This window comes from Lethenteron reissneri, chromosome 11, assembly GCF_015708825.2.
Source record: "Lethenteron reissneri isolate LAM-NWPU_2019-01 chromosome 11, ASM1570882v1, whole genome shotgun sequence".
NCBI lineage: Eukaryota > Metazoa > Chordata > Hyperoartia > Petromyzontiformes > Petromyzontidae > Lethenteron > Lethenteron reissneri.
In genome coordinates, this window is record NC_083789.1 from 1,338,332 (window position 1) to 1,365,443 (window position 27,112).

At 59.1% G+C, this 27,112-nt stretch overlaps 1 protein-coding gene across 1 annotated transcript; it reads left to right on the forward strand.

The window, feature by feature from the left end:
* Nucleotides 1-27,112, forward strand: SERTAD4 (SERTA domain containing 4). The gene is made up of 5 exons (XM_061549740.1): nucleotides 1-103; nucleotides 2,958-3,015; nucleotides 6,832-7,081; nucleotides 24,361-24,527; nucleotides 24,954-27,112. The coding sequence occupies exons 4-5, from the start codon at nucleotides 24,432-24,434 to the stop codon at nucleotides 26,058-26,060; spliced, it is 1,203 nt and encodes a 400-aa protein (XP_061405724.1). The 5' UTR covers nucleotides 1-103; nucleotides 2,958-3,015; nucleotides 6,832-7,081; nucleotides 24,361-24,431; the 3' UTR covers nucleotides 26,061-27,112.

The following is a 27,112-nucleotide window of genomic DNA, read 5'->3' on the forward strand; positions in this document are numbered from 1 at the left end:
GCGGAGGCGCTTTGCAGCAACTCGCCAGAGAGGCCCCGTGGCTGCGATGGGGCGCGCGCCCGGCCGAGCCTCGGAAGCCAAGTTGAGCCTGGGTAGCGGACGGGTGGGTGGCCGCCATGCATAACAGGTTATTTCTTGTAAAGCGTCTCGAGATCTAATTGCATCAGACGCGGTATACATTCTAATGCAGAGTAGTTGTAGTTGCAACACAATCCCTTTCTCGATGTGATTCATTTACATCGCGGATTTTTTTTTTCTGGCCAATCAATAAATTGACGCAATCATTGCTCAAAATTATTGTAATTAATAGCTTCTTTTTGGCCGCTTGATGTGTCTGTCCGCGTTCATGATGCTATCCCATATACGCATTAGCATAACACGCTTATTACGTTATTTGTATAATCATCACGTGATACGTTGTGTGTATCATGAGCGTGAGAATGTACGTCGCTTGATGAATGAATGCGCACCTAATCATGAGTGGGTAAACACTTCATTGAGTACTTCCACAATTGTTCTTTGATTTCCCAAGGGGCGGGGGAGGGGGGTATTTATTTGAAACGAGTGGGGAAGAATGAGCTGCTCTTTGTTCAATCGCTGTGAAATCGGCTCGCCAGCGTCTGCCCATGCACGCGCCTCGCTCCTGCCTGCCTCTTATTTGTCCCATACATTGCCACGCAATTATCCCACTGATAATTCCCGTACATGGTAGTGCTGTGACAGAGGGATTTCAAAGACTGAACATTACTACTAATTGATTTATTTTCATTTATTATTATTATTTTATTTTTATTTTTTACCTACGTGACTTTACCGAAAAAACCTAAGAGTATGAATCCTTGCAGTCACGAAAGCTTCAAATCTAGAATTACTACTATCCTGCAATTTAAGACATCAGGCGATGCTTTAAATGTGTCTACACACGTTATAGCTGTAATTGGTTATATACACACAGAGCGCGTCGCCATGAATGGATGATTGCCACGCAAGTCAAGGCGATTCGTCGCCTGATTTCGAGCGGTGAGAGAACAATATTTGTTCTATGTGAGTTGGTGAAGGGGCAGCGCTGCAATTCCTCGCTTTGCGCCGCTGCTGGCAGACAGCCTCCACTCGGGCGGGGGACACGAGAGAGCCCGAGGCGGTTGTGGCAACCTGGCGATGCAAATTATTCACGATCCCTGCCAGGTGGATGAGCGACGGGAATTTTGGAATTTCCACCTCTGGCTCCGGGCTCGACATTTTCAGATAAGCGTCGCCTCAAGAGTCAGTGGATCAAAGAAATAACCCCGACATTTTATTAATAATTATTATTATTATTGCGGGTCAGTCCGCGGCCTCTCTTGCGAGCTAATCCTTGCTTGCGGACAAGTAGATTAGGAAAGGGATAATTTAAAGGCCTTCATAATTTGTATAATGAGCGCGTTCATTCATTCACAAAGTGGAACACAGCTTGGCGAAGCTTTAACCCCCTCCCCCCCCCCGCTGTGGTCTTCGCTTGGGCTCCTATAAGAGGCTCGCACACTCCACGGCGTCCTCCAACCCCATCTCCCTCAGTCCCGTAAACTCGCTGCTCCGCAACACGCGGGCCCGGCACGAGACAGCCGAGCCTCCATATCCCGAACACCGCCACTCAGTGACGCGTCCCCCTCCCCCACCCCGCGTCCCCCTCCCCCACCCCGCGTCCCCCTCCCCCACCCCGCGTCCCCCTCCCCCACCCCGCGTCCCCCTCCCCCACCCCGCGTCCCCCTCCCCCACCCCGCGTCCCCCTCCCCCACCCCGCGTCCCCCTCCCCCACCCCGCGTCCCCCTCCCCCACCCCGCGTCCCCCTCCCCCACCCCGCGTCCCCCTCCCCCACCCCGCGTCCCCCTCCCCTCCCCCTCCCCCACCCCGCGTCCCCCTCCCCCACCCCGCGTCCCCCCTCCCCCCGCGTCCCTCTCCCCCCCGCGTCCCCCTCCCCCCCGCGTCCCCCTCCCCCCCGCGTCCCCCTCCCCCCGCGTCCCCCTCCCCCCGCGACCCCCTCCACCCCCGCCTCCCCCTACCCCGCGGCCACCTCCCCCCCCCCGCTCCCCCCCCCGCTCCCCCCCCCGCTCCCCCCCCCGCTCCCCCCCCCGCTCCCCCCCCGCTCCCCCCACCGCTCCCCCCCCCGCTCCCCCCCCGCTCCCCCCCCCGCTCCCCCCCCCGCTCCCCCCCCCGCTCCCCCCCCCGCTCCCCCCCCCCGCTCCCCCCCCCGCTCCCCCCCCCGCTCCCCCCCCCCGCTCCCCCCCCCCGCTCCCCCCCCCCGCTCCCCCCCCCCGCTCCCCCCCCCGCTCCCCCCCCCGCTCCCCCCCCCGCTCCCCCCCCCGCTCCCCCCCCGCTCCCCCCCCCCGCTCCCCCCCCGCTCCCCCCCCCCCCGCTCCCCCCCCCGCTCCCCCCCCCGCTCCCCCCCCCCGCTCCCCCCCCGCTCCCCCCCCGCTCCCCCCCCCCGCTCCCCCCCCCCGCTCCCCCCCCCCGCTCCCCCCCCCCGCTCCCCCCCCCCGCTCCCCCCCCGCACCCCCCCCCGCTCCCCCCCCCGCTCCCCCCCCCCCGCTCCCCCCCCCCCCGCTCCCCCCCCGCTCCCCCCCCCGCTCCGCCTCAACTGCATCGCTTCATCATCCCGCTCACTCGGCATCGCCGCCTCTATGCGGGACCCGGGGGAGCGTCCCTCCCCGCCTGCGACGAACGAATGAATGAAGGAATGAATGAAGGAATGAACGACTTTTCCCCGGGCCGGTCAGCGATCTCCCCGGTAGATGTACAACAGCGGAGAGGGCACGCAATGAAGGATTAGCGACGGGGGAGGAGGAACGACTCTGAACGACTCTGTTCGAGGAAAGACTTTTATTGCTGAGCAGTCGGACAAACACACACATACACACGCGTGCGTGATCTCTAAATGAGTTTTAGATTAAAGCAACATCTGCAGAGGTCGTGTCCAACAGGAGAAGAAACGAGTCATGGTGGAGAAGAGACCATGAAGTCACCGCGATGGAAGCGAGGGTAAGTGGAGCCTCCGGGCTGCCCGGAGCGACCCGGGGCGCGCCCAGGGCGCCCCGGGGCTGGCGGAGGACGAGGGAGGAGGGCAGGAGGGGGCGGGGGGGAGAGAGGAGTAGGGGGAGAGGGGGGAAGGAGGGCGGGAGGGCGGGAGGGCGGGGAAAGAGGGGAAGGAGGGCGGGCGGGGGGGGGGGAGGAAGGGCGGGCGGGGGGGGGGGAGGAAGGGCGGGCGGGGGGGGGGAGGAAGGGCGGGCGGGGGGGGGGAGGAAGGGCGGGCGGGGGGGGGGAGGAAGGGCGGGCGGGGGGGGAAGGAAGGGCGGGCGGGGGGGGGGAGGAAGGGCGGGCGGGGGGGGGGAGGAAGGGCGGGCGGGGGGGGGAAGGAGGGCGGGCGGAGGGGGGAGGGCGGGAGGGCGGGGGGAGGGCGGGAGGGCGGGGGGAGGGCGGGAGGGCGGGGGGAGGGCGGGGGGAGGGCGGGAGGGCGGGGGGAGGGCGGGAGGGCGGGGGAGGGGGAGGGGGGGGAAGGAGGGGGGGGGGGAAGGAGGGCGGGGGGGGGGAAGGAGGGCGGGGGGGGGAAGGAGGGCGGGGGGGAGAAGGAGGGCGGGGGGGGAGAAGGAGGGCGGGGGGGGGGAAGGAGGGCGGGGGGGGGCGGGGGGGGGAAGGAGGGCGGGGGGGGAAGGAGGGGGGGGGAAAGAGGGCGGGGGGGGGAAGGAGGGCGGGGGGGGGAAGGAGGGCGGGGGGGGGGGGAAGGAGGGCGGGGGGGGGGAAGGAGGGCGGGGGGGGGGGAAGGAGGGCGGGGGGGGGGGAAGGAGGGCGGGGGGGGGGAAGGAGGGCGGGGGGGGGGGAAGGAGGGCGGGGGGGGGGGGAAGGAGGGCGGGGGGGGGGAAGGAGGGCGGGGGGGGGGGAAGGAGGGCGGGGGGGGTGGCGGGGGGGTGGCGGGGGGGTGGCGGGGGGGGCGGGGGGTAGGGTGGCGGGGGGTGGGGTGGCGGGATGGCGAGGGGGGTGCAGCGAGTGAGGTGGGTGCATGGGGTGGGTGTGTACTGCGTGGGGATGTGTGAGATGTGTATTGAACGTCGCGTGTGGTTTTGTGCAGATCTACTGCCTGGATGTATATGGTTATGTGGTCGGGGTGTGTCTGGCTGTGTGTGTGTAGTTGTGTATATGGAGTCGTGTGCAGGTGTGTGTAGGTGTGTGTAGGTGTGTGTGTGTCGGTGTGAGCGTGTGTAGGTGTGTGTGTGAGTGTAGGTGTGTGTGTGTAGGTGTGTGTAGGTGTGTAGGGGTGTGTGTGTAGGGGTGTGTGTGTAGGTGTGTGTGTGTAGGTGTGTGTGAGTGTAGGTGTGTGTGAGTGTAGGTGTGTGTGTAGGTGTGTGTAGGTGTGTGTAGGGGGTGTGTGTGTGTGTAGGTGTGTGTGAGTGTAGGTGTGTGTGAGTTTAGGTGTGTGTGTAGATGTGTGTGTGTGAGTGTAGGTGTGTAAGTGTGTGTAGGGGTGTGTGTGTAGGGGTGTGTAGGTGTGTAGGTGTGTGTGAGTGTAGGTGTGTGTGTAGGTGTGTGCGTGTGTAGGTGTGTGTGAGTGTAGGTGTGTGTGTATATGTGTGTGTGTGCGAGTGGGGAGCGGTAGTGTAGCGGTTAGCGCGCTGCGCTATGAACCTGGCGACCCGGGTTCGATTCCCGCTCACGGCTAACACCAGTGACGATTATCTGAACCGGTCCTGGGCCCCCCCTAGGTCGACTCAGCCTTAAATGAGTACCTGGTGCGGTGTGTAAACATCGCCACTAGGGAGACAAAGGCGGTCGGGCGTGGTGCTGGCCACCCACCCCCTCGTGTACCGTTCCGGCCTTCATAGGTGCTCGCTAACAGCACTTGCCCCTACAGTCTGTTCAGGCTATACGGGGGATCTTTGTCTTTTGTTGTGTGCGAGTGTAGGTGTGTGTGTAGGTGTGTGTGTGTAGGTGTGTGTGAGTGTAGGTGTGTGTATAGGTGTGTGTGAGTGTAGGTGTGTGTGTAGGTGTGTGTGTAGGTGTGTAAGTGTGTGTAGAGGTGTGTGTGGAGGGGTGTGTGTAGGTGTGTGTGAGTGTAGGTGTGTGTGTAGGTGTGTGTGAGTGTAGGTGTGCGTGTGTGAGTGTAGGGGTGTGTGTAGGTGTATGTGAGTGTAGGTGTGTGTGTAGGTGTGTGTGTGTGTAGGTGTGTAAGTGTGTGTAGGGGTGTGTGTGTAGGGGTGTGTGTAGGTGTGTGTGAAGGTGTGTGTGTAGCAGTGGCGGCTGGTGATATTTATTTTTGGGGGGGCACATTTTTTAAATTTTATTGAGGGGGGCAAATAAATATAAAGCAGTACCAAAAGCCATTTTGACTACTTGAATATAAATTTTGATGATCTTTATTTACATTTCAGACCAAAAGAAGTACCAAAAAGCATGTTTCCTACTTGAACATAAATGTTTCTCTTTTATATACATTTCAGACCAAAGTACCAAAAAGCATGTTTCCTACTTGAACATAAATGTTTCTCTTTTATATACATTTCAGACCAAAGTACCAAAAAGCATGTTTCCTACTTGAACATAAAAACGTTAGTTTCATGCTATTATCAATATGGCTGCGGCTACTTTCATGACGTTTGCATTTGTCAGAGAGATGTTTGAGGTCTCTTACCCCCGTCGTTGTCCACAAAACTTCAGTGCCGACACTTTGAAATAAAAGACAGGGAAAACAAAAAAGAGAATTGCTAACATCACATCCAGCCAGCCACCTCCGTTTCTCATAACAAGCGCGGGTGAAGCTTCGTGTGTAGCTTCGTCCTCTGTCACTGGCCTGCTGCTGGATTTGTAAATCGGGTTGGTCCGGTCCGAGATCCTTTATCTTTTTTATTTCTTCCAGCGAAAGCCTTGTGAAAGGGTTTTTTTTGTAAATAAATTACAGAATTTGGATGAACTGCTGCCATTGTTTACACAAAAAATTTGATCAGCCTAGCAAGTGTCAAAGTGGTGTCGCCTTCGCACTCGCAGTAGTGGCCTACAGCGTAAATTTGAATGACAGGTGACGAGAACCAATCAGATTGGATAAAATAACATGTATCCAATTCTGATTGGCCAGGGACGCAACGACTTGCGCCCCGAGGAGAATCTTTAAGAAACCAATTAGAGACCAGCTTCAGGTCACATGCTGTCCGAAAATGTAAAGTCTCACATAGACATCCATTTGTCCGGCGCCCCGCATAAAACACATTGAAAAACATAGAAAATAGTTGACCGATTAAAGCCAGTTTTTATTAAATGCTGATGCTTTTCTTACTACCAGCCGGCACATCGTATGAAAAAAATATTTTATTTATGTATTTTTATATAAATTTTGTATATGTATATTTCTGGAATATTGATGGGGGCGGCGCCCCTGCGCCCTCTATTGACGAGCCGCCACTGGTGTGTAGGTGTGTGTGTGTGCGAGTGTAGGTGTGTGTGTGTGAGTGTATGGGGTCGTGATGGATGATCATCCTGTCCGCGCCGCGCCGCTTCTCCCTCGCCCCACCGCTCCCCTCCCCGAGCCGCACAGACCCCCTCGCCAGCGCGAGGAGCGCCGTGCCCTCCTCATTCACCCATTGCCACTCTCACGGGCACAGGCAATGGGCCGCTCGTCCGGTGCGCGCTGCAGATCGATATCACGCCGCCTCTCTGATCCCTCCGCTACGCGGGAGGGGCCATTGGCCGAAACGTCGCCCGTTATATAATTTTAACGCTTTTTGGGCCCCCCCCGCGTTTGGTTGACGCATGCTGTTGGGTTGTTGTTGTTGTTGGTGGTGGTGGTGGCGGCTGCGCTGCCCCGCTGCTAAGGCGGCAGCAGCAGCAGGAGGATCAGGATCAGCAGTCCCCGGCGCTCTGGTGATGCGCGTGGCCACGCGTGGAGCCGGGGGCGGTGGAGCTCACCCGGATCACAGCGCGAATCACAGCCCGGATCACAGCCCGGCGGCGGCGGTAGCGGCGGCGGTCCGGGCAGCGCGCGGAGCAGCAGCCCCTCGCCGCCTCGCCTCCCGGCCCGCCAGCTCGGCCACGGATCCTCCTGCCTCCTCCTCCACAGCGGGCGGTGAGTGAGTTGCACCACCCATTAGGCGGCCTAATGAGATTGATCGACGCTGGCGGTATCGGGTTAAAGCGATGTTAATGACAATGGCCAACTTGCGCAGGCCACGGCATTCTCCCCCCCCCCATTCCAATCCCCCCATCCCCCCCACCCCGCCATCCCCCCCCACCCCGCCATCCCCCCCCACCCCGCCATCCCCCCCACCCCGCCATCCCCCCCACCCCACTGCTCCGTGGCTATTCCCCGCCGGGCGGATTGGATGCATGCGACGTGCTGCATATGTATTCGGCGCGTGTGTGCGTGTGTTGGTGTGTGTGTGTGTTGGTGCGTGTGTGTGTTGGTGCGCGTGTGTGTGTGTGTTGGTGTGTGTGTGTGTGTGTGTGGTGTGTGTGTTGGTGTGTGTGTGTGTTGGTGTGTGTGTGTTCGTGCGCGTGTGTGTCTGTGTGCGTGTGTGTGTTGGTGTGTGTGTGTGTTGGTGCGTGTGTGTTCGTGCGCGTGTGTGTCTGTGTGCGTGTGTGTGTTGGTGTGTGTGTGTTGGTGTGTGTGTGTTCGTGCGCGTGTGTGTCTGTGTGCGTGTGTGTGTTGGTGCGTGTGTGTGTTGGTGCGTGTGTGTTCGTGCGCGTGTGTGTCTGTGTGCGTGTGTGTGTTGGTGCGTGTGTTCGTGCGTGTGTGTGTGTGTGTTTGTGTGTTCGTGCGCGTGTGTGTCTGAGACGGTGCTTGTCGAACGCAATTGAAACGGCGAATAACTCGGATTCATGTCTCGTGGATTGTATCACGCTGCAGTGGAGTGTCTCGTGGAGTGTCTCACTCGGCAGTGGAGTGTCTCGTGGCTTGTCTCACTCGGCAGTGGAGTGTCTCGTGGAGTGTCTCACTCGGCAGTGGAGTGTCTCGTGGCTTGTCTCACTCGGCAGTGGAGTGTCTCGTGGAGTGTCTCACTCGGCAGTGGAGTGTCTCGTGGATTGTCTCACTCGGCAGTGGAGTGTCTCACTCGGCAGTGGAGTGTCTCGTGGCTTGTCTCACTCAGCAGTGGAGTGTCTCGTGGAGTGTCTCACTCGGCAGTGGAGTGTCTCGTGGCTTGTCTCACTCGGCAGTGGAGTGTCTCGTGGCTTGTCTCACTCGGCAGTGGAGTGTCTCGTGGAGTGTCTCACTCGGCAGTGGAGTGTCTCGTGGAGTGTCTCACTCGGCAGTGGAGTTTCTCGTGGAGTGTCTCACTCGGCAGTGGAGTGTCTCGTGGAGTGTCTCACTCGGCAGTGGAGTGTCTCGTGGGTTGTCTCACTCGGCAGTGGAGTGTCTTGTGGAGTGTCTCACTCGGCAGTGGAGTGTCTCGTGGAGTGTCTCACTCGGCAGTGGAGTGTCTCGTGGAGTGTCTCACTCGGCAGTGGAGTGTCTCGTGGAGTGTCTCACTCGGCAGTGGAGTGTCACGTGGAGTGTCTCACTCGGCAGTGGAGTGTCTCGTGGCTTGTCTCACTCGGCAGTGGAGTGTCTCGTGGAGTGTCTCACTCGGCAGTGGAGTGTCTCGTGGAGTGTCTCACTCGGCAGTGGAGTGTCTCACTCGGCAGTGGAGTGTCTCGTGGAGTGTCTCACTCGGCAGTGGAGTGTCTCGTGGAGTGTCTCACTCGGCAGTGGAGTGTCTCGTGGAGTGTCTCACTCGGCAGTGGAGTGTCTCGTGGCTTGTCTCACTCGGCAGTGGAGTGTCTCGTGGAGTGTCTCACTCGGCAGTGGAGTGTCTCGTGGAGTGTCTCACTCGGCAGTGGAGTGTCTCGTGGGTTGTCTCACTCGGCAGTGGAGTGTCTCGTGGAGTGTCTCACTCGGCAGTGGAGTGTCTTGTGGAGTGTCTCACTCGGCAGTGGAGTGTCTCATGGAGTGTCTCACTCTGGCAGTGGAGTGTCTCGTGGAGTGTCTCACTCGGCAGTGGAGTGTCTCGTGGAGTGTCTCACTCGGCAGTGGAGTGTCTCGTGGAGTGTCTCACTCGGCAGTGGAGTGTCTCGTGGAAGTTGAACTCCCGAGCCGGGGTCACTGGCTAGGACGCGCCCTTGTGGGGTGGATGGGGGGGCACGTCTGTGAAGGCGAAGTGAGCGGTGAATGCGCGGACTCGATTTGAAAACCGGCCTCTGCCATCTGGCTTGATTTGAGCCCCGTGTCGTGAGTGCTGTATGGAGGACGGCCAGCACTGTGCGAGTGTGTGTGAGAGTGAGAGTGTGTGAGTGTGTGTGCGAGTGTGTGAGTGTGTGTGCGAGTGTGTGTGTGTGTGAGTGTGTGTGTGATAGTGTGTGAGTGTGTGTGAGTGTATGTGAGTGTGTGTGAGAGTGTGTGAGTGTGTGTGTGAGTGTATGTGAGTGTGTGTGAGAGTGTGTGAGTGTGTGTGCGAGTGTGTGAGTGTGTGTGAGAGTGTGTGTGTGTGAGTGTGTGTGTGATAGTGTGTGAGTGTGTGTGTGAGTGTGTGTGTGAGTGTGTGTGTGTGAGAGTGTGTGAGTGTGTGTGTGAGAGTGTGTGAGTGTGTGTGCGAGTGTGTGAGTGTGTGTGCGAGTGTGTGAGTGTGTGTGTGAGTGTGTGTGAGTGTGTCTGGGGAGCGGTAGTGTAGCGGTTAGCGCGCTGCGCTATGAACCTGGCGACCCGGGTTCGATTCCCGCTCACGGCTAACACCAGTGACGATTATCTGAACCGGTCCTGGGCCTCCCCTAGGTCGACTCAGCCTTAAATGAGTACCTGGTGCGGTGTGTAAACATCGCCACTAGGGAGACAAAGGCGGTCGGGCGTGGTGCTGGCCACCCACCCCCTCGTGTACCGTTCCGGCCTTCATAGGTGCTCGCTAACAGCACTTGCCCCTACAGTCTGTTCAGGCTATACGGGGGATCTTTGTATCTTTGTGAGTGTGTGCGTACACACGGGGCAGGGCATGCCCCAAGCGCTCACATCGCCGCGTCGGCGGCCAGATGTTGTGAAGGCGGTCACTTTTGTGTCTGGCTCGCTCGCTCGCTCGCTTCCTTTTAAGGCGAAGTCCGCCTGTCGAGACGGGACGAGTCGCGAGCCACCCTCCCTGTGCGGGAAGAGAGTCGAGCCCTCCGCTCGTGGGTGCGAGAGCGAACAATCCCGCAGCGACTCTCCTGCTCCTCCTGCTCCTGCCATATCCTACATAATGCGCTCCGATCAATCCGACTCGATCGGTACCAGCCCCGGAACACCCACTGCCCCCCCCCCCTCTTGTCCCCCCCCCCCCTCCTTCGCACACCGCCCCCCCCGGGGCCAGCATACCTTGGCAAGGACACAAGCACTCCATTGTTCCCGTGCCGCCCTTTAGCGCAGCAGCAGCAGCAGCCTTGCAGACATTTTACTGCTCCGTGTCCCGCGGCTCCGAGCGAGGCGTCTGCGTGGTTTTGTTATTTTGTGATTTGTACTCAATCCCCTCTGGGTTCTCTATCCAGCCATGAAGAAGAACCCATTGCCCGAACCGTCGTCCTTTTGATTAACGCAATTATGTATATATGTTGTTGTGTGGGGCAGTGATATTGGTGAAAGTGAATGTTCGTGGTGAGACACTGCTTCGAGATGATGTGCACGAGCAGACGTCACAAAACACCACTCGTGAACAATAACAACAACATGATAGACCACGTGTCACAGGCTTCCATCTCTCTGCCATGATACAGGACGTTTCATAGCAGTGCTATTGACCAGTGTGTGTATGCAGCGATGATATATGCGGACATCCTGGAAAACCAAAGCAGGTCCATTCATCGCGTTAGTAATTATCCAGGCACGTGGCGCAGATGGAGATGCCCGGTTGTTGTATTTCACATTTCGAAGGTCGAGGAAATAGCTTCAGCAGCTGAGCTCACAGCTGTGACGTTAACATAAACCCCTCCGAACTGTGACGGCGGCCGACACATCACAGTCACGTCACAGTTCACGTCATAGTTTACGACGTCACAGTTCACGACGTCACAGTTCACGACGTCATAGTTCACACCGTCACAGTTTGCGTTCACGACACTCTGCCTCTGCTTTCGAACAGCGGTGAGTTGATCAGCAGCATTCATGCCACAGTCGTGTCGAGGTTGGTGGTGAGCCCGTGGTGACGGCTTCAGGAGTAGCCTCGTGGGGAATTTTCGGCCACGCTGCCGACGACGGATCCGAGTGGCCTGTGGTGTCGCTCGTGACGATATCCTGGGGGCTTGTCGGACAATTTATGCGACAATAGATTTCAGGAAAAATCGATTCAGTGGGTTTTACTCCTGCTGGTGGGGGGGGGGGGTACAGCTGCATCTCGCAGTCATCTCAGTCAGCCAGCCCATGGCACCTGCTGGGTCTGTCCCGTGACCTCCCGTCGGCGAACATTCGACACTCTCACGCGGTTCTCAAAGTGCACCTGGCCTGGCACAGGCGCCGTGGTGGCGTCGCCGTCACTCGGGGGCGAATGGCGGCCGCGTTGGTATACCTTGAGTTGATTCACACGCGGTGCTGATTGCCCGCTCTTCTGGGTGGAGGGGGAGGGGATGGATTGAAATGAAAAGAAGGCTGTAAATCAGAGATGCGCGCGCGTGTTGTGTGATGGATGGGGCCCGGCGGGGCGCACGGGAAGAAGGGTCACTCCGTCACGCGGAGCTGCAGACTTCTTTGACGACGCTGGCTCCTTCACAGTCGCGCGTCGGATGAACGATGGAGGAGCAGCGAAAGGGGACGCAGACACCGACCGTGCAGCTCTGCGGGTCTACACTGCATCATCATCATCAATCATCATCGTTAATGTAGCTCCACACACACGTTTGATAGTACGCTTCTTTAAGGGTGACATTGAATGTTATTTTTAAACCTTGATTACAAAGGTGCTGGCTTTATTGAAGCTGCATTTGAGGTCGCTTTGTCTCTATCGTGCATTCTGGAAGGGGTCTTGAGATGCTGGTGCATTTCTCGGTCATACAAATGTGTTTGTGGATTTGTGTATAATTGTGTGTAGGCGTATGCGTGATGCAAGCATACGTTATGCACAATTGATAAATGCACAGGTTGAGCGATTCTCTGTCCATTCTGCATATCAGCGAATGCAACGTCACTCTTCACGACGTCTTGCACATCTCCCGTGCTGAGCTAGCAGGCGATCCATATTATATTGCTGTAACTTGCAGACACCCCACGGCCGAGATGTGAGTCTCCTTGCCCTAATGAGACTGAGCTATCCAATGCAGTGTCAGTACCGGTAGGTAGACCACGCTGATGAGCCCTAGCGAGGGTGAACCTTCGTGTGTACGAGCGCGGCTCTCTTTGTCAACTCGCTGCTGGATGACAGCATCCCCACGCCGTGCATCCTCATCACCGATCAGTGCCGGTTGATGGAGGCGAATAACACCGAAGTACGGTACAACGCTCGCCTTTGCACTGCCCTCTTGTGTCGGCAACTCAGCCTGGCAGCCCCATGATGGTGTACTCGTGTGTGTTGGTCGCCCGTCCTAAAAGTATCCACTCGACCCTGCTGAGCTCCCCGCATTTGACTGGTCGAATTCATGAGAGACCAATGTCTATAATGGATATCTGATGTTTTGATAAACCATCCCAGTTGCAAGTGATGATTCAATTCTCACTGCCAAATGTTAATAGCTCGCTGATATCAGGGCTATTGTCGGGTTATAAGGAGGTTCCTCGGTGAATGCCAACGTTGCCAATAGAAGAATGACAGTCACATGAAGATGACGAGCCAATGGTCAGTAGACCGACCAGCTGTATGGGAGGTGTTGGTGTCAAGGACATGGATTCACATTCGTTGTCCTATCATTACACAGTCCAGCGGATATTTTTACTTGAAGCTAGCATGACCCCAAAATGTTGTATGGAATGCACAAGTGACGATACAATGTAATGGTGAATACGCAGCCATAGCCTGCACAATTATATAACACCCTCCTCCATTATTATTTAGCAGATCTAGCCCACATCTTCCAATCACTCCTGCCCAATTGCTATCTTCATGACTCACTCAGGCTCATGAGTACCTTAATTAGATGACTCTATCCCAAGCGGCCGCTTGAGGGCCAACACTTGTGAGATGGGGTCATGGAAAGTGTGTGACTCATTCGCCTTGCAGGCGTCCCGACATTAATGTTCGTCTTCTGTGGGGGCGTATAGGCAACCACTGCCACCGCCACCACCACTGTTGCTCGCCTCGTGTTGACAGGGAGTTTACACAGCTCGTGATCCACAGCCTCCCACGCCTCTCTGCCATGCTCTCAAGCCCCCTCCGTTATTTTATTCATGAGATACACTCCGTGTTGTTTGATGTTGTCCTGCCCTGAGTAGAAGAGGACTGTCCACGCCTTGCAGTAACAGGTGCCCGACCCAGGCCCCCAGACCTCCTCTACTGCTGAGGTCCAGGCAGCACAAAGCCCAGCTTCCGACAGCGTTCGGACATTCCACGTGGCCAGGTTGTAGCGTCGCCCTCCTGTTCAGCTCCGTCGTCACGGCATCACGGGGTGTGAGTCGTCACGGGGCTTGCAGGCAGAGGAAGTGAGTGCAGCGCGATCAGGAGTGGCCCAGACAAGGTGCTGCGTCCACGTCAGTCCAGCACTGCCGCACTGAATGTGAGTCTAGAGAGCGCGTAGGTGCGCGCTCTTCTTCAGCCCCGATCGTTGCCGCCTGCAGGGCGCGATCTGTGATAAAAGAGCTTCATAGCTCATCGGATTCCTCCAGTCGACATACAACTTCTGACTCCGATAGCAGAGGGCAGGGCGCCTGTTAGCAGTTGGCACGGCCTGCAAGGCCCCCCACCGACACCGCCCTCGATCTCTCGCCCCCACCTCCAACTCGCACGCCACGACCTCGCATCCTGCTCCCGCGCCCCCACTAACAACCAAAGTGTTGTTCACCGAATCCCGTCTTGTGCAGGTGTTGACTTCAGCGCGGTGGGCAAGGAGCTGGGCAGCAAGACCGAGACGTCTCGGTTTGGGGAAAGTTGGGCCTCTGGAATGGGAAATGGTTTGGATTTGGAGCCATTCCTTCCTCGTGCTCACCACCACCACCACCACCACGCTGACCACCACGCTCACCACCACCACCACGCTGACCACCACGCTCACCACCACCACCACCACGCTCACCACCACCACCACCACGCTCACCACCACCACCACCACGCTGACCACCACGCTGACCACCACGCTCACCACCACCAGGTGCCTGCCGCCGATGACGCGGAAATCAGCAGCTGGTTCCATAGAACTCTCCTAAGCGGGGGGTGTCAGAGGGCGGCACGAGAGTGGAGGGAGGGCGGTACGAGAGTGGGGGGAGGGTACGAGAGTGGGGGTGGGGGGCGAGGTACGAGAGTGGGGGGAGGGTACGAGAGTGGGGGTGGGGGGCGAGGTACGAGAGTGGGGGGGGGGGCGAGGTTCGAGAGTGGGGGGCGAGGTACAAGAGTGGGGGGGGGCGAGGTACGAGAGTGGGGGGGGGGGCGAGGTACGAGAGTGGGGGGGGGGGGCGAGGTTCGAGAGTGGGGGGCGAGGTACGAGAGTGGGGGGGGGGGCGAGGTACAAGAGTGAGTGGGGCGAGGTACGAGAGTGGGGGGGGGGCGAGGTTCGAGAGTGGGGGGCGAGGTACAAGAGTGGGGGGGGCGAGGTTCGAGAGTGGGGGGGGAGGCGAGGTTCGAGAGTGGGGGGGGGCGAGGTTCGAGAGTGGGGGGCGAGGTACAAGAGTGGGGGGGGGGGCGAGGTACGAGAGTGGGGGGGGGGGCGAGGTACGAGAGTGGGGGGGGGCGAGGTACGAGAGTGGGGAGGCGAGGTACGAGAGTGGGGGGGGGGGGAGGTACGAGAGTGGGGGGGGGGAGGTACGAGAGTGGGGAGGCGAGGTACGAGAGTGGGGGGGGGGAGGTACGAGAGTGGGGGGGGGGAGGTACGAGAGTGGGGGGGGCGAGGTACGAGAGTGGGGAGGCGAGGTACGAGAGTGGGGGGGGGGAGGTACGAGAGTGGGGGGGGGGAGGTACGAGAGTGGGGGGGGGAGGTACGAGAGTGGGGGGGGGGGGCGAGGTACGAGAGTGGGGGGAGGCGAGGTACGAGAGTGGGGGGGGGGAGGTACGAGAGTGGGGGGGGGAGGTACGAGAGTGGGGGGGGAGGTACGAGAGTGGGGGGGGGGGCGAGGTACGAGAGTGGGGGGGGGGGGCGAGGTTCGAGAGTGGGGGGCGAGGTACAAGAGTGGGGGGGGGCGAGGTACGAGAGTGGGGGGGGGCGAGGTACGAGAGTGGGGGGGGGGGCGAGGTTCGAGAGTGGGGGGCGAGGTACGAGAGTGGGGGGGGGCGAGGTACAAGAGTGAGTGGGGCGAGGTACGAGAGTGGGGGGGGGGCGAGGTTCGAGAGTGGGGGGCGAGGTACAAGAGTGGGGGGGGCGAGGTTCGAGAGTGGGGGGGGGGCGAGGTTCGAGAGTGGGGGGGGGGCGAGGATCGAGAGTGGGGGGCGAGGTACAAGAGTGGGGGGGGGCGAGGTACGAGAGTGGGGGGGGGGGCGAGGTACGAGAGTGGGGGGGGCGAGGTACGAGAGTGGGGAGGCGAGGTACGAGAGTGGGGGGGGGGAGGTACGAGAGTGGGGGGGGGGGCGAGGTACGAGAGTGGGGGGGGGGGAGGTACGAGAGTGGGGGGGGAGGTACGAGAGTGGGGGGGGGGCAGGGTACGAGAGTGGGGGGGGGGGAGGTACGAGAGTGGGGGGGGGGAGGTACGAGAGTGGGGGGGGGAGGTACGAGAGTGGGGGGGGGCGAGGTACGAGAGTGGGGGGGGGGCAGGGTACGAGAGTGGGGGGGCGAGGTACGAGAGTGGGGAGGCGAGGTACGAGAGTGGGGGGGGGGGCGAGGTACGAGAGTGGGGGGGGGGGGAGGTACGAGAGTGGGGGGGCGAGGTACGAGAGTGGGGAGGCGAGGTACGAGAGTGGGGGGGGGGGAGGTACGAGAGTGGGGGGGCGAGGTACGAGGGTGGGGGGGGGCGAGGTACGAGAGTGGGGGGGGGCGAGGTACGAGAGTGGGGGGGGGGCAGGGTACGAGAGTGGGGGGGCAGGGTACGAGAGTGGGGGGGGGGCGAGGTACGAGAGTGGGGGGGCAGGGTACGAGAGTGGGGGAGGCGAGGTACGAGGGTGGGGGGGTTGTTGTGTGGACTGCATGGGTTCTGCGGGTTCACGCAGTGCAATGGCTGCTGTCGCATTTGACGAGATGTCTCGGCAGAGACGTGGATTTCACAATTGCGGCGTGATTCCCCTCGGGAAAGATGGTCTCGTGAAATGAAAAACTAGATTTAGAATTCCCAGGCAATCAACCACGCGACGTGCACTCGTGCTGTTGTGTCAGAGGATGCGACTCGCCATTGAGAGATTGCGAAACTCAAACGGTGGTTGGGATCACCTCGTAACGATTGTCTTCGTGCGGCGTGACTGGTCCTTGCCACACGAATGAGGATTTTCCACCACCGTCTCGGGACCGCCGAGGGAGATGAGCACCAGGTGAACGAGACGCTTTCTTGTGTTTGTTTTAGAAAGGTGGCAAGAGGTTGTTGTTGTTTTTCACTGGTGAGTTGACTCCCAGGCTCCGGGATGTCCACGTGAGTGTCAGCAAGGCGATCTTCGTGCCAATGCCGGCCGAGCAAAGTCAATGATTCGGAGGCGTTATTCTTGTCGACGAATTGACACGGACTCGTCACCTCGTGAACCCGGCCAAGCCGAGTTTGTCGCGACAGCGGTGGCTCGGCGCAGCGGCGAAATTATCTTCCGCGTTGCCGGCTCGGACAACGTCCCCCCTAGGGACGCATCAATATAATTTGCGGGTCATTTCGAAGTGGCCTGAAGTGTCAGTGAGCCGTGTGCCGTGAAGGATCGGGCACGAGCCCACCACCGCCTCCTGTGCACGTTTGTTCCTATGAACGCGGCCTGTGCGCAGGACGTCGCCCCCCTGCAGCGATTGGGTTTCATTGACAGGCGCTCATCTCACGCCGCGGGTGAGCTCAGAACACGTGTCGGAGGGGGGGGGGGGTATCGGAGGGTGGGGGTATCGGAGGGGGGGTATCGGAGGGTGGGGGTGTATGGGAGGGGGGGCCCAGGCGTGTTTCACGAGAGACGGCGCCCTCGTGCACGCTGCGAGGCGTCTCTGGAGTCGATGAGCGCCCTTCAGGCGAGCAGCGAGCGAGCGGCGTGACGTGTGGGGGTCGCTAGCCCCCGAGATCCCTCCCTCGATAACGCTAACGGCCGGGCTAGCATCATCAATCGCCCCCCCGCTGCTAAGCGAACCGCTGCTAAGTTCCTCACCTATGGTGTGGGAGCCGTCGCCCGCGGATTCCCCTCCACCGCGGGTCCGCGTAATGGGCATGGTTAATTACCGATTAGTATTCTGCCCCTCTCTACTATGATACTTCCCTTTCCTAATCGCGCGCCTGCAACCCACGCGGGGCGAACGCACGCACGCCCACACACACGCCGCTCCGCGCACTCCAACTCAACTCACGTTATACTCGCGCGCCTGTATCACACACGGAGCGAACACACGCGACACCCACTCTCTCACCGCTCTGCGCAGCGCTCCCCCGAGGCGAGCCGCAGCACCACAGAATCACTGCGTACCCACGCGCAACCCGCGCGCTCAGCTCCGCGCAGCGCTCACTCACGTGGCGAACCACTGTGCACACAGCGCACCCACACGCTCACACCGCACGACAAGATCACGCGAGACCACGCTTCGCTATTAATGATTTATTATATGCTACCTGCGAATTGATGTGGAATCAGTGAGTCGACGAGGCTGGCCTATTCCACTAAACCTGTACCCTATTCCCTATTTATCGGCTTACGATACCCTACTTCACCTCCCCACTCACTGCTTGGTGCCCGCGGAGGTTCGCTGCTCTCTGCGCTAACAGCGTACCTCGATGCGTCGCACGGACGTCCGGGTCGCTGGCTGGAAGTCCTGCTGGTCCGCTGGCCTGGAGAGAAGGGAGCTATTTTCCCTCTGCGCCCCTCTATTTATCCTCCCTACCTTCAAGGGGATGCTGCGCTAAACAATGGGCTCGCGATCCTCTGGCACGCGCACGGCGGTTCTGGGTGCTGTTGATATGCTAATCAGTGTGCCGCGTGCAAGGCGTAAATCCTACTTAATCCCTTACCCTCCCTAACAATGGGGCCTGCGCGCTCAAGCGCAATTATCCCAACCCTCCATGACTATGCGCAACAGCCCCTGTGACCCCGCTATTCATGCTGTCTCGTGCCTCCCCTGCTTGCCCCGTCGACTCGTGGGGGTGTGTGTGGGGGGAAATGCGCCTCAACCGCGGTGGCCGAATGCCCCACGCCACGACCTACCATATTAAGGCCGGCCGCAGCGCCGCGGTGCCACGTAGCACGGGGAGGTCATCCAATTCCCTGATCGCCGGAAACCGTGAGAATTAATCCCGATAAGGGTCTCTCGGATAAAAACCGGTCGATCAGGTGACCTTCCCTTCCAGCTCTATGGGGGGGGGGAATGCGTGCGGGTGTGTGCTTATGTGGGGCGGGTGATGGGGGGCAGTGCGGTGGGGGAAGCCGGGCGGCTCCCTGGTTCGGCAGAGCGGCCCCGTCGTTGTGGCACCACAGACGCATTTGCGGCCATGCGGCTGTTTGTGATGAAACATTCCTGTTCAGCGCGCTTCCTCCCAGCGTGCTGTGGTGACGGTGACGGTGGTAGGGGAGCGGCGGTGTAGCGGTCAGCGCTACGAACCCGGCGACTCGGGTTCGATTCCCGCTCACGGCCAACACCGGTGGCGATTATCTGAACCGATCGTAGGTCGGCTCAGCCTCAATCGAGTACTCGATGCGGTGTGTAAACATCGCCACTGGGGGAGACAAATGCGACCCACACTTACACACACCCTCACACACACACACTCTCAGGCGGTGACGTCACCACGACGCTTGTGCCAGGCCATGTGCACCTTGAGGCCACGTGAAGTGTCGAACGCCCGCTGGCAGGAGGTCACGGGGCAGACCCAGGTGCCACGGGTCAACTGACTGAGATGACCGAGATGACTGGCTGATGCACCACCTGTGCCCCCTACTGTGCCAACTTGCTGTGCTTTATCCACCCGGTGCTCCGCTCGTTGTTGTGAGCGTCGCTCCTCCGCCCTCCATTGTTGTTGGAGGGCGACTGCCTCCAACTGCCCAGTAGCGTCCTTCACGAGCTTCCTCTACAGAGGCCGATCTTGACACCGCTGGTACCAGTCATCGGCAAGTCCACTCAGCTCCACGTCCTCCTGTACCACATCACTCCATCTCTTCTCTAGCCCGTGCCGCGCCCGTTTAGCCCCCTCAATCCGGCCGAACAAAAGCTGTTTCGGCATGCGGTGGCTGGGCATGCGGGCTACCTGACCCAGCCAACGCAGCCTTGCTTGCCGGAGGAGCTCACCAATGTAACTTTGTCCAGATCTTTCAAGGATTTCTGAGCTCGTCACACAATCCAGCCTGGTTAAACCCAGGATGTATCGTAGACAGGCCAGCCTAAATGTTTCTAACTGGCGAAGATGTTCCATTAGGGGGGTCCACGTTTGGCAAGCGTAGAGAAGGGAGGGAATGGCCGTGGCCGAGAATACCTGAAGCTTCGTGCGGAGCGATAGACCAGGTAGCTTCCACACAGCGTTACGCAACCGATGAAAATATAATGCCGCTCTACTGATTCCGAGTGAGACCTCTGCTGTTAAACCGGAGCCGGTCATGAGCACACTGTCCAGGTATGGGAAACTCTCCACTCTCCACAACTGCCCTATCACCAATTGGGAGTTGTGGGAATGGAGTGTCCGATGGTACAAAATACCCAGGCAGGTGCTTCGTTTTAGTGGGGCTGATGGTAAGGCCCCACCTCTTAGTGGCAAGCTCCAGGTTCAGCAGCAGCGCCTCCAACTCCTCCTCTGAGTGAGCAGCATTCACCAGATCATCGGCATACATAACGTGGTTGAGCAATAGGGAGCCATCCCTTGACCGCACCCGGGCATCGATCAGCCTCCCATTGTATCTGTACCAGATGGAAATTCCTCCCGTGCAGCTATTGAAGGCTTCACGAACTACGTGGTCGAAATAAATCTAAAATAACGTAAGAGCCAGTGGACATCCCTGTCGCACCCCAAGGTGTACAGGGAATGGCTCCGATTGGCTCGCTCTCACGATGAAGAAGGCTGGCTCGCTCTCACGATGAAGAAGGCTGTCTCGCCCTCACGATGAAGAAGGCTGCCTCGCTCTCGCAATGAAGAAGACTGGCTCGCTCTCACGATGAAGAAGGCTGCCTCGCTCTCACGATGAAGAAGACTGTCTCGCTCTCACGATGAAGAAGGCTGCCTCGCTCTCACGATGAAGAAGACTGTCTCGCTCTCACGATGAAGAAGGCTGCCTCGCTCTCACGATGAAGAAGACTGCCTCGCTCTCACGATGAAGAAGGCTGTCTCGCTCTCACGATGAAGAAGACTGGCTCGCTCTCACGATGAAGAAGACTGGCTCGCTCTCACGATGAAGAAGACTGCCTCGCTCTCACGATGAAGAAGACTGCCTCGCTCTCACGATGAAGAAGGCTGCCTCGCTCTCACGATGAAGAAGGCTGCCTCGCTCTCACGATGAAGAAGGCTGTCTCGCTCTCACGATGAAGAAGGCTGCCTCGCTCTCACGATGAAGAAGACTGCCTCGCTCTCACGATGAAGAAGGCTGTCTCGCTCTCACGATGAAGAAGACTGCCTCGCTCTCACGATGAAGAAGACTGCCTCGCTCTCACGATGAAGAAGACTGCCTCGCTCTCACGATGAAGAAGACTGCCTCGCTCTCACGATGAAGAAGACTGCCTCGCTCTCACGATGAAGAAGGCTGCCTCGCTCTCACGATGAAGAAGGCGGCCTCGCTCTCATGATGAAGAAGGCTGTCTCGCTCTCACGATGAAGAAGACTGCCTCGCTCTCACGATGAAGAAGGCTGCCTCGCTCTCATGATGAAGAAGGCTGCCTCGCTCTCATGATGAAGAAGGCTGTCTCGCTCTCACGATGAAGAAGGCGGCCTCGCTCTCACGATGAAGAAGGCTGCCTCGCTCTCACGATGAAGAAGGCTGCCTCGCTCTCACGATGAAGAAGGCTGCCTCGCTCTCACGATGAAGAAGGCTGCCTCGCTCTCACGATGAAGAAGGCTGGCTTAATGCGTACAAGTCAAATCCACACACAAGCGCTCGCCCGCGCACAGCGGTTGTTGTCTTCTTGCACCGGCTGAGATGTGCGGTGCGAATTTATTTATAAAAAAAACTGCAGCTGGCGATAGTGCAGCTTGGCAGGCAGCTCCGCGCCTCTCTCGCACCCACCCAGGGAGTGTTTATAATGACCTCATTGGTATGCTCGCGTGGTATAATACCCAGGCAAGGCGGGAGGGAAGACAGTTTGCTTTGAAGGTGCTTGATGGTGTCGCATGTGCAAAACAACCGAAGCTCTTTGTTGGAATCCGCTCTCTCGCTCGCTCGCTCGCTCTCTCCTGGAGATTCCCACCGAGGGCTGCTGCATCGCTATTTTGGCTAAGCGCGGTTGATGATTTTCGGTCATAAACGAGGTCGTCGTCTCGTCTTTACAACGCGCGTGAGTAGCGCGAGCGCTTACGGTTTGCTTGAGGGCGGTGAGTACATTAGGAGGCTTTGACCACGTTGCATTATCTGCCTGCGATATAAACGTGAATATCAGGATAATATAAATAAACAAACACGCACACTCGAGCATGGTTTATCTGTGCACAAGGGACCAATCAGATGGGCAACATTAATTCTGCCGTTTCCCAACGGCGAGGTAGCATACCAACCTGCAAACGATCTGAAAAAAACCCCTGCCTACGTTACACCATCATTAGCTGACCACACCTGCGAACAGCACTTCCATCAGCATTGAAACATGTTTCACCATTTCTAATCTTATTGGAACACTCGTCACTGAGCAGTCGTCGGTGGCTGGCAATGCACAAAGCCGTCGCTACTCTCATTAGCAAATCCATGCTGTCATCACCCGCGGCTCCACCACCATTAGGTGCGCTCTGTCAGCCCTGCTGGAAGCTCGTCTGCCTTTTCTTAGTTGTCAGCCACTCCGAGGTCAAACCACCCTGAGGTCAAGGAGGCCGGTTACCGGTTAGCCACCACTTTCATATGACTCAAAGCAAGGGCTTTAGTTCTTACTGGATACTCTCCAAGTCGCTGGCAGACTGGAAAGTGGGCACGGGCCACTAGCCCACGGCCATCGCGAGGTGTATACTGGATGTGGTGCACCGGGTGCAGAAATAATTTAGCGAGTCACCGCTGCCGACAGACCCAAGAGAAATTAAGCCCGTAACTCCAACACATGCAGCTTCACACATCCGACAGAGAGGATGGGGTTTTGTAATGTATGAGATTATCGCGTTTCCCTTGCTGGCTCCGTATCGTCGCCATCTGTCACGGCCCTGCGATGCAACAATCCATCTCGGAGTGCAAGCACGTGACCTGAGCGATTGCAGCGAACCCATCCCCGGTACTTGTCTGGCATCGCGGCCGCCGTTCAGGTATCTTCAACGTCACCGTGCGAAAGTGTCCACCCGCAACTCTTGCTTAACATAGATTCACTCTCGCCACTTTGACACCCGCCAAAAAGGGCATGGGGTTCGATTTCTGACTCCGATGCCTTTCTGTGTGGAGTTTGTTCGATTTTTCCCCCTGTTCTGTCCTCCCCTAGCTAAAATTAAACACACACACACAACGTCACTCGTGTTGGCCAAACACTCCGATGTTGAAAAATGACCTGCAGCAACATCGCCCCCCCCCCACCCTACTGTGGAAACTTGGCAGGACCCTCCTGATAACAGAGAGTCTTTGGACTCTGTGAGGCTCCCCTGGGTATACACGCGGAATAGCAATACCACCACCTCCGTGGCAATCTAAACCTATTGATGCAGCCCTGTACAGCCCGATCTTCAAGCCAGATGTCCTGTGCTGCCCCTCTGCTTGTGTTGTGACCTATCGCTGCGGCGCGACTGTTCCAGTGAACGCGACTACCGCTGCCTCGTCCGCTGCGCCGACTCGCTGCCGAGTCCGATGACTGCAGCGCGAGTCGCCGGCGTCGCTGCCCCGGTATTGAAGTTTGGGTTTGCCGCGGGTTCTTCTGCCCGTCGGGACCTTAATTTCGGGATGGATATTGCGTGGCAAAGATTAAACGGTGGTAACTCTGGATCGCAGTGGAATCCCATTGTATCTGATTTGTAATCCCCGCGTAATTATTTTAATATATAGGGTGATCTATGTATACATACCCCACTACAATGTTTACATTTCATCGTATACAAATCAACATTTATTCTATATATTTTTTTTACCGCTAAACGTCTCCTACCAATCTCAATTCGCTTGCTAAATCGTCCAACGATCTCCTCTGTAACGCGTGGAGCCGTCGCTTTACTTCTGAAACACTTCGTCAGCCGCACAGCATTCTGGGAGTGGCTAACTTCAGCAGCACTGATTGAAGACGAGCACACTTCTGAACCGGTGTCGACACGCAGGGTCTCATCAGCAGCAGTCAGGCGCGCTTGCATCAACGCTGGTGGACTGCTCAGGAGGCAAGGGCACTCTCTGAGATCTAGGTGCTGGGGGTGCACGGGATTAGGCCGACCAGGGCTGTTGCGCCTCAGATCAGCGTTTGACAGCACAGAGTAGAGCACGCTGCCGAGTCGCTGCCGAGTCGCGTGCCAGAGACCACACGTGGTGCTGGCGATGCTGTACGGTTACTTTAGACTCCATTATCCTGTAACGCCTCATATCCAAAACATCCTAATGAGCTACTGGCAGGATTTATCTCCCTTGTTGAGCAGTTTCTAATTGTTTGTAGTCTCATGCGCAGTATACATGCCACGTTCCTCACTGGGATCATAATGCAGTTTGTTTGCCATGAGTGTACACGAATTAACGTGCCGTATTCTTGATTCTTTCGGTAAAGTCACGTAGAAGGGACATTTTATTGTTTTATATTTTTATTATTTCATTGTTTCCCTTCTACGTGACTTTACCAAAAGAACCAATAATATGAATCCCTGCAGTCACGAAAGCTTTACATAAAAATTTAACGTGCCGTAGTTTTCACACTGCAATATCCACCCGGACGCCCGAGTTTGACTCCTGGCTGAATCAGTCGTGACTCTTCCCTTCACCCGGGCTGCCTCGCCATGCCCGCTTCTGTGGCTCGGCTGTGCAGTGGAAAAGCGGTAGAAGTGTGCCGCGCACGCCGGCAGAGCTCTGACGTCGTTGGCACGCCGTTCTTGACACGCGAACCCCGTGGCTCCCGCAGCGTCTCCTGCCTGATCGCGCCAAGAGACATGACCCTGGTGCTGCCAACGATCAAAACATGCAGACTCCCGGATGACGAGCACACGGAGACACCCGCCCATGCGCAGCCCTGGGAGCGACACCGCCGAGCGAGCGCCCTCGTCGAGCCAGACTAGGGCCCTGTCGCAGGTGAGGATCCTCCACAGCGGCACCTGCACGACGAGCGGAGCGCTCACGCGGCTGATGATGCCGCTCGCTGGCGCACGCAGCGTGTGCGGACACACGACGCGAGTTGGTTTCCATTTTTGTTTTTTACACCGATAGTCCCGTTTAGCCAGTTGATCGAGTTCGATGACCGCTCGCGGCCAACATCGGTGACGATTATTTGAACCGGTCCTGGGCCTTCCCCTAGGTAAGTTCAACCCCAAATGCGTATCTGGTGCGGTGTGTAAACATGGCCACTGGGGATACAAAGGCGACCGGGCGTGGTTGCCGGCCACCCAGCCCCGTGCCGGACTTGTCCCCACAGTCTGTCACGGCTGTCGGGAGAGCCTCGCCTCGAACCCTCCGTGGGCGCCCGCGTGCGCGTGACCCCTTCCCCCTCCTCCTCCGCAGAGGGTCCCGGTGCCCGAGGACCGCACGCACATCCTGCAGCTCTCGGTGGAGAAGCTGCGCATCATGGACGACCCCGAGCTGCTGCTGCGCCGCTCGGTGCTCATCAACAACCTCCTGCGGCGCATCCACCTGCAGCTGCGCAGCGAGTGGAGCACGGACAGCTGCTGCCCGGGCCTCCAGCGGGCCACCATCGCCGCGGCCGCCGCGGCCGCGGCCGCCGCTGCCGCCGCGGCGGCGTCGTCCGAGCACGGCCACCGGCAGTACGCGGCGGCGTCCGAGGCGTGGCTCGCCACCCACTGCGGCCTGTCGCCCCTCTCGCCGTCGCCGCCGCCGCCCTACGGCAAGCGGCCACGGCTGTCGACGGGCCGCGCGCACGGCCACGAGTGCGAGGAGCGCGCCGCTTGCGCCGTGGCGGCCGGCGGCGTGGGCGGCGACGCCGGCGAGGCCGCCGACGAGTACCGCTCGTACGCGGATTGCGCGGTCGGATACCGCACGGCGGCGTCCGCGTTCGGCTGCGGCGCGTGTGCTGCCGCGGCGGCCGCGGCCGCGGCCGCGGCGGCCGCCGCTTACGCCGATGGCCCCTCGGCGGCCGCGTTCCAGCGGCACCTCGGCGCGGCTGCGGCGGCGGTGGCGGCGGCCGGCTGCTGGGCTCGCTACGTCCACGCGGCCGCGGCCGCCGCCGCCGGGAACGCCGGGGCCGAGGATCGCGAAGCGGACGACGAGGGGGCCCCCTCCGGGACCCCCGCCGAGGAGTCGGAGGAGTCGGAGGAGGACGCTTCGGGCGGCCGCTCGCATGCCACCGCCGCTTTCCCGCCGCGCGGCGTCGCGGGCGACCCGAGCCGGGCGGTGCGCGAGCCGTCCTCGGGCGTCAAGCCCCGGTGCTGCCGCCGCCGAGGGCTGGGGTCGCGGGAGCGCGCGGACGGGGCCGTGCGCGGACGTTCCAAAGTGAGGGAGAAACGCGGCGGCGGCGGCGCGGGTCCCGTGGCCCGTGGGGATCGGCCGAAGCGCGAGGCCGAGCCGGGCCTCTCTCGGTGCGCTCCTCCCGGGAGGCCCCGCGCCGTCGCTCTGCTTGCAAACCCCGAGACCTTGCCAGAGCAATCAGGGTAGATGATGAGGCCTGGGAAAATGTCTCCCAGATGTTCGCTTGTCTCTGTTAATTTACTCGGTTTTAGTCTCTTATGCATAAGAGATGCAAACTCAAATCCGCACGTGTGCTCTTACCTCCTGAGAGTAAGCTTCTGTTTGCCGAACCCGAGCAGTAGCAGTCAAGCCTAACGCTTATTCCCTACCCCATAACCATCGTGCAGAGAAGCTCATTTTAATTCTGCTCCGCTTCCCCGGTATAGGTCTTGCTATCCACGGAGATCAACTGTTCTGCCATTGTCCCTGATACTGCAGATCACCAATGGATGGCGTCCAAGATGTGTGAAGAATAGTAATCATTACTATTCTGAAGATGGAGCGCTAGTGCAGGAAAGACACAACTATGTTTATCTGAGCATGAAAGTGCTTTGCCTTTTTTTTAAACGCCTATAATCGATTGGCTTGCTCGGTGGCACCGAGGGAGCTGGGGCTGCCGCAGCTGCCGCAGTGCAGTCGATGCGGGCGGTGTCGGGTGAGCAGAGTGCAGCTCCACGGCAAATCCGTGCGTCAAGGTAGCCGGGGCCCGTGTCTGCCTGCCGCAGGTAGCCGGGTGTCATGGGTCCACGGGGAGCGTTCCTGTCTCTTGATGCGCACATGCATCTACGTTGGAATAATTTCGCGCTCCGTGCGTAGCCAACCGCGCTCATTGGAGGTGCACGGGAAGGGCAACACCAAACACAAAAAGCAGTTCTCAAGAAAAAAAAGTGTCTGAGACTGTGAAATCCTGGCTTTCCGGTCCGAGGCCACGAAGCAGCACATCACGGCTACATCATCATCATCGTACCCCAAACTCAGCCACCAACTGCATCATCATCATAATCATGCCAACCCATCATGCCGCCGACTCCACCCCTTCCCCATCACCAGAGGCGGCTTTGATCCTCACACTGCCTCCTGCCACTGCTCCCGCTAGGCCAACGCGTGCTCGTGTTGTCCACGATCGTCATCGACAAGCGGCAGCAGCATAAAATGGAGCCCAAAAACAAACAACAAGCCACGCAATTAGGATGAAGCCC

Bases quoted from the DNA above. Each gene is read 5' to 3' on its own strand.
- SERTAD4 (XM_061549740.1), top strand. From the start codon at position 24,432: ATGACGAGCACACGGAGACACCCGCCCATGCGCAGCCCTGGGAGCGAC. The intron at 24,528-24,953 runs GTGAGGATCCTC...CCTCCTCCGCAG, and splicing joins AGACTAGGGCCCTGTCGCAG to AGGGTCCCGGTGCCCGAGGA.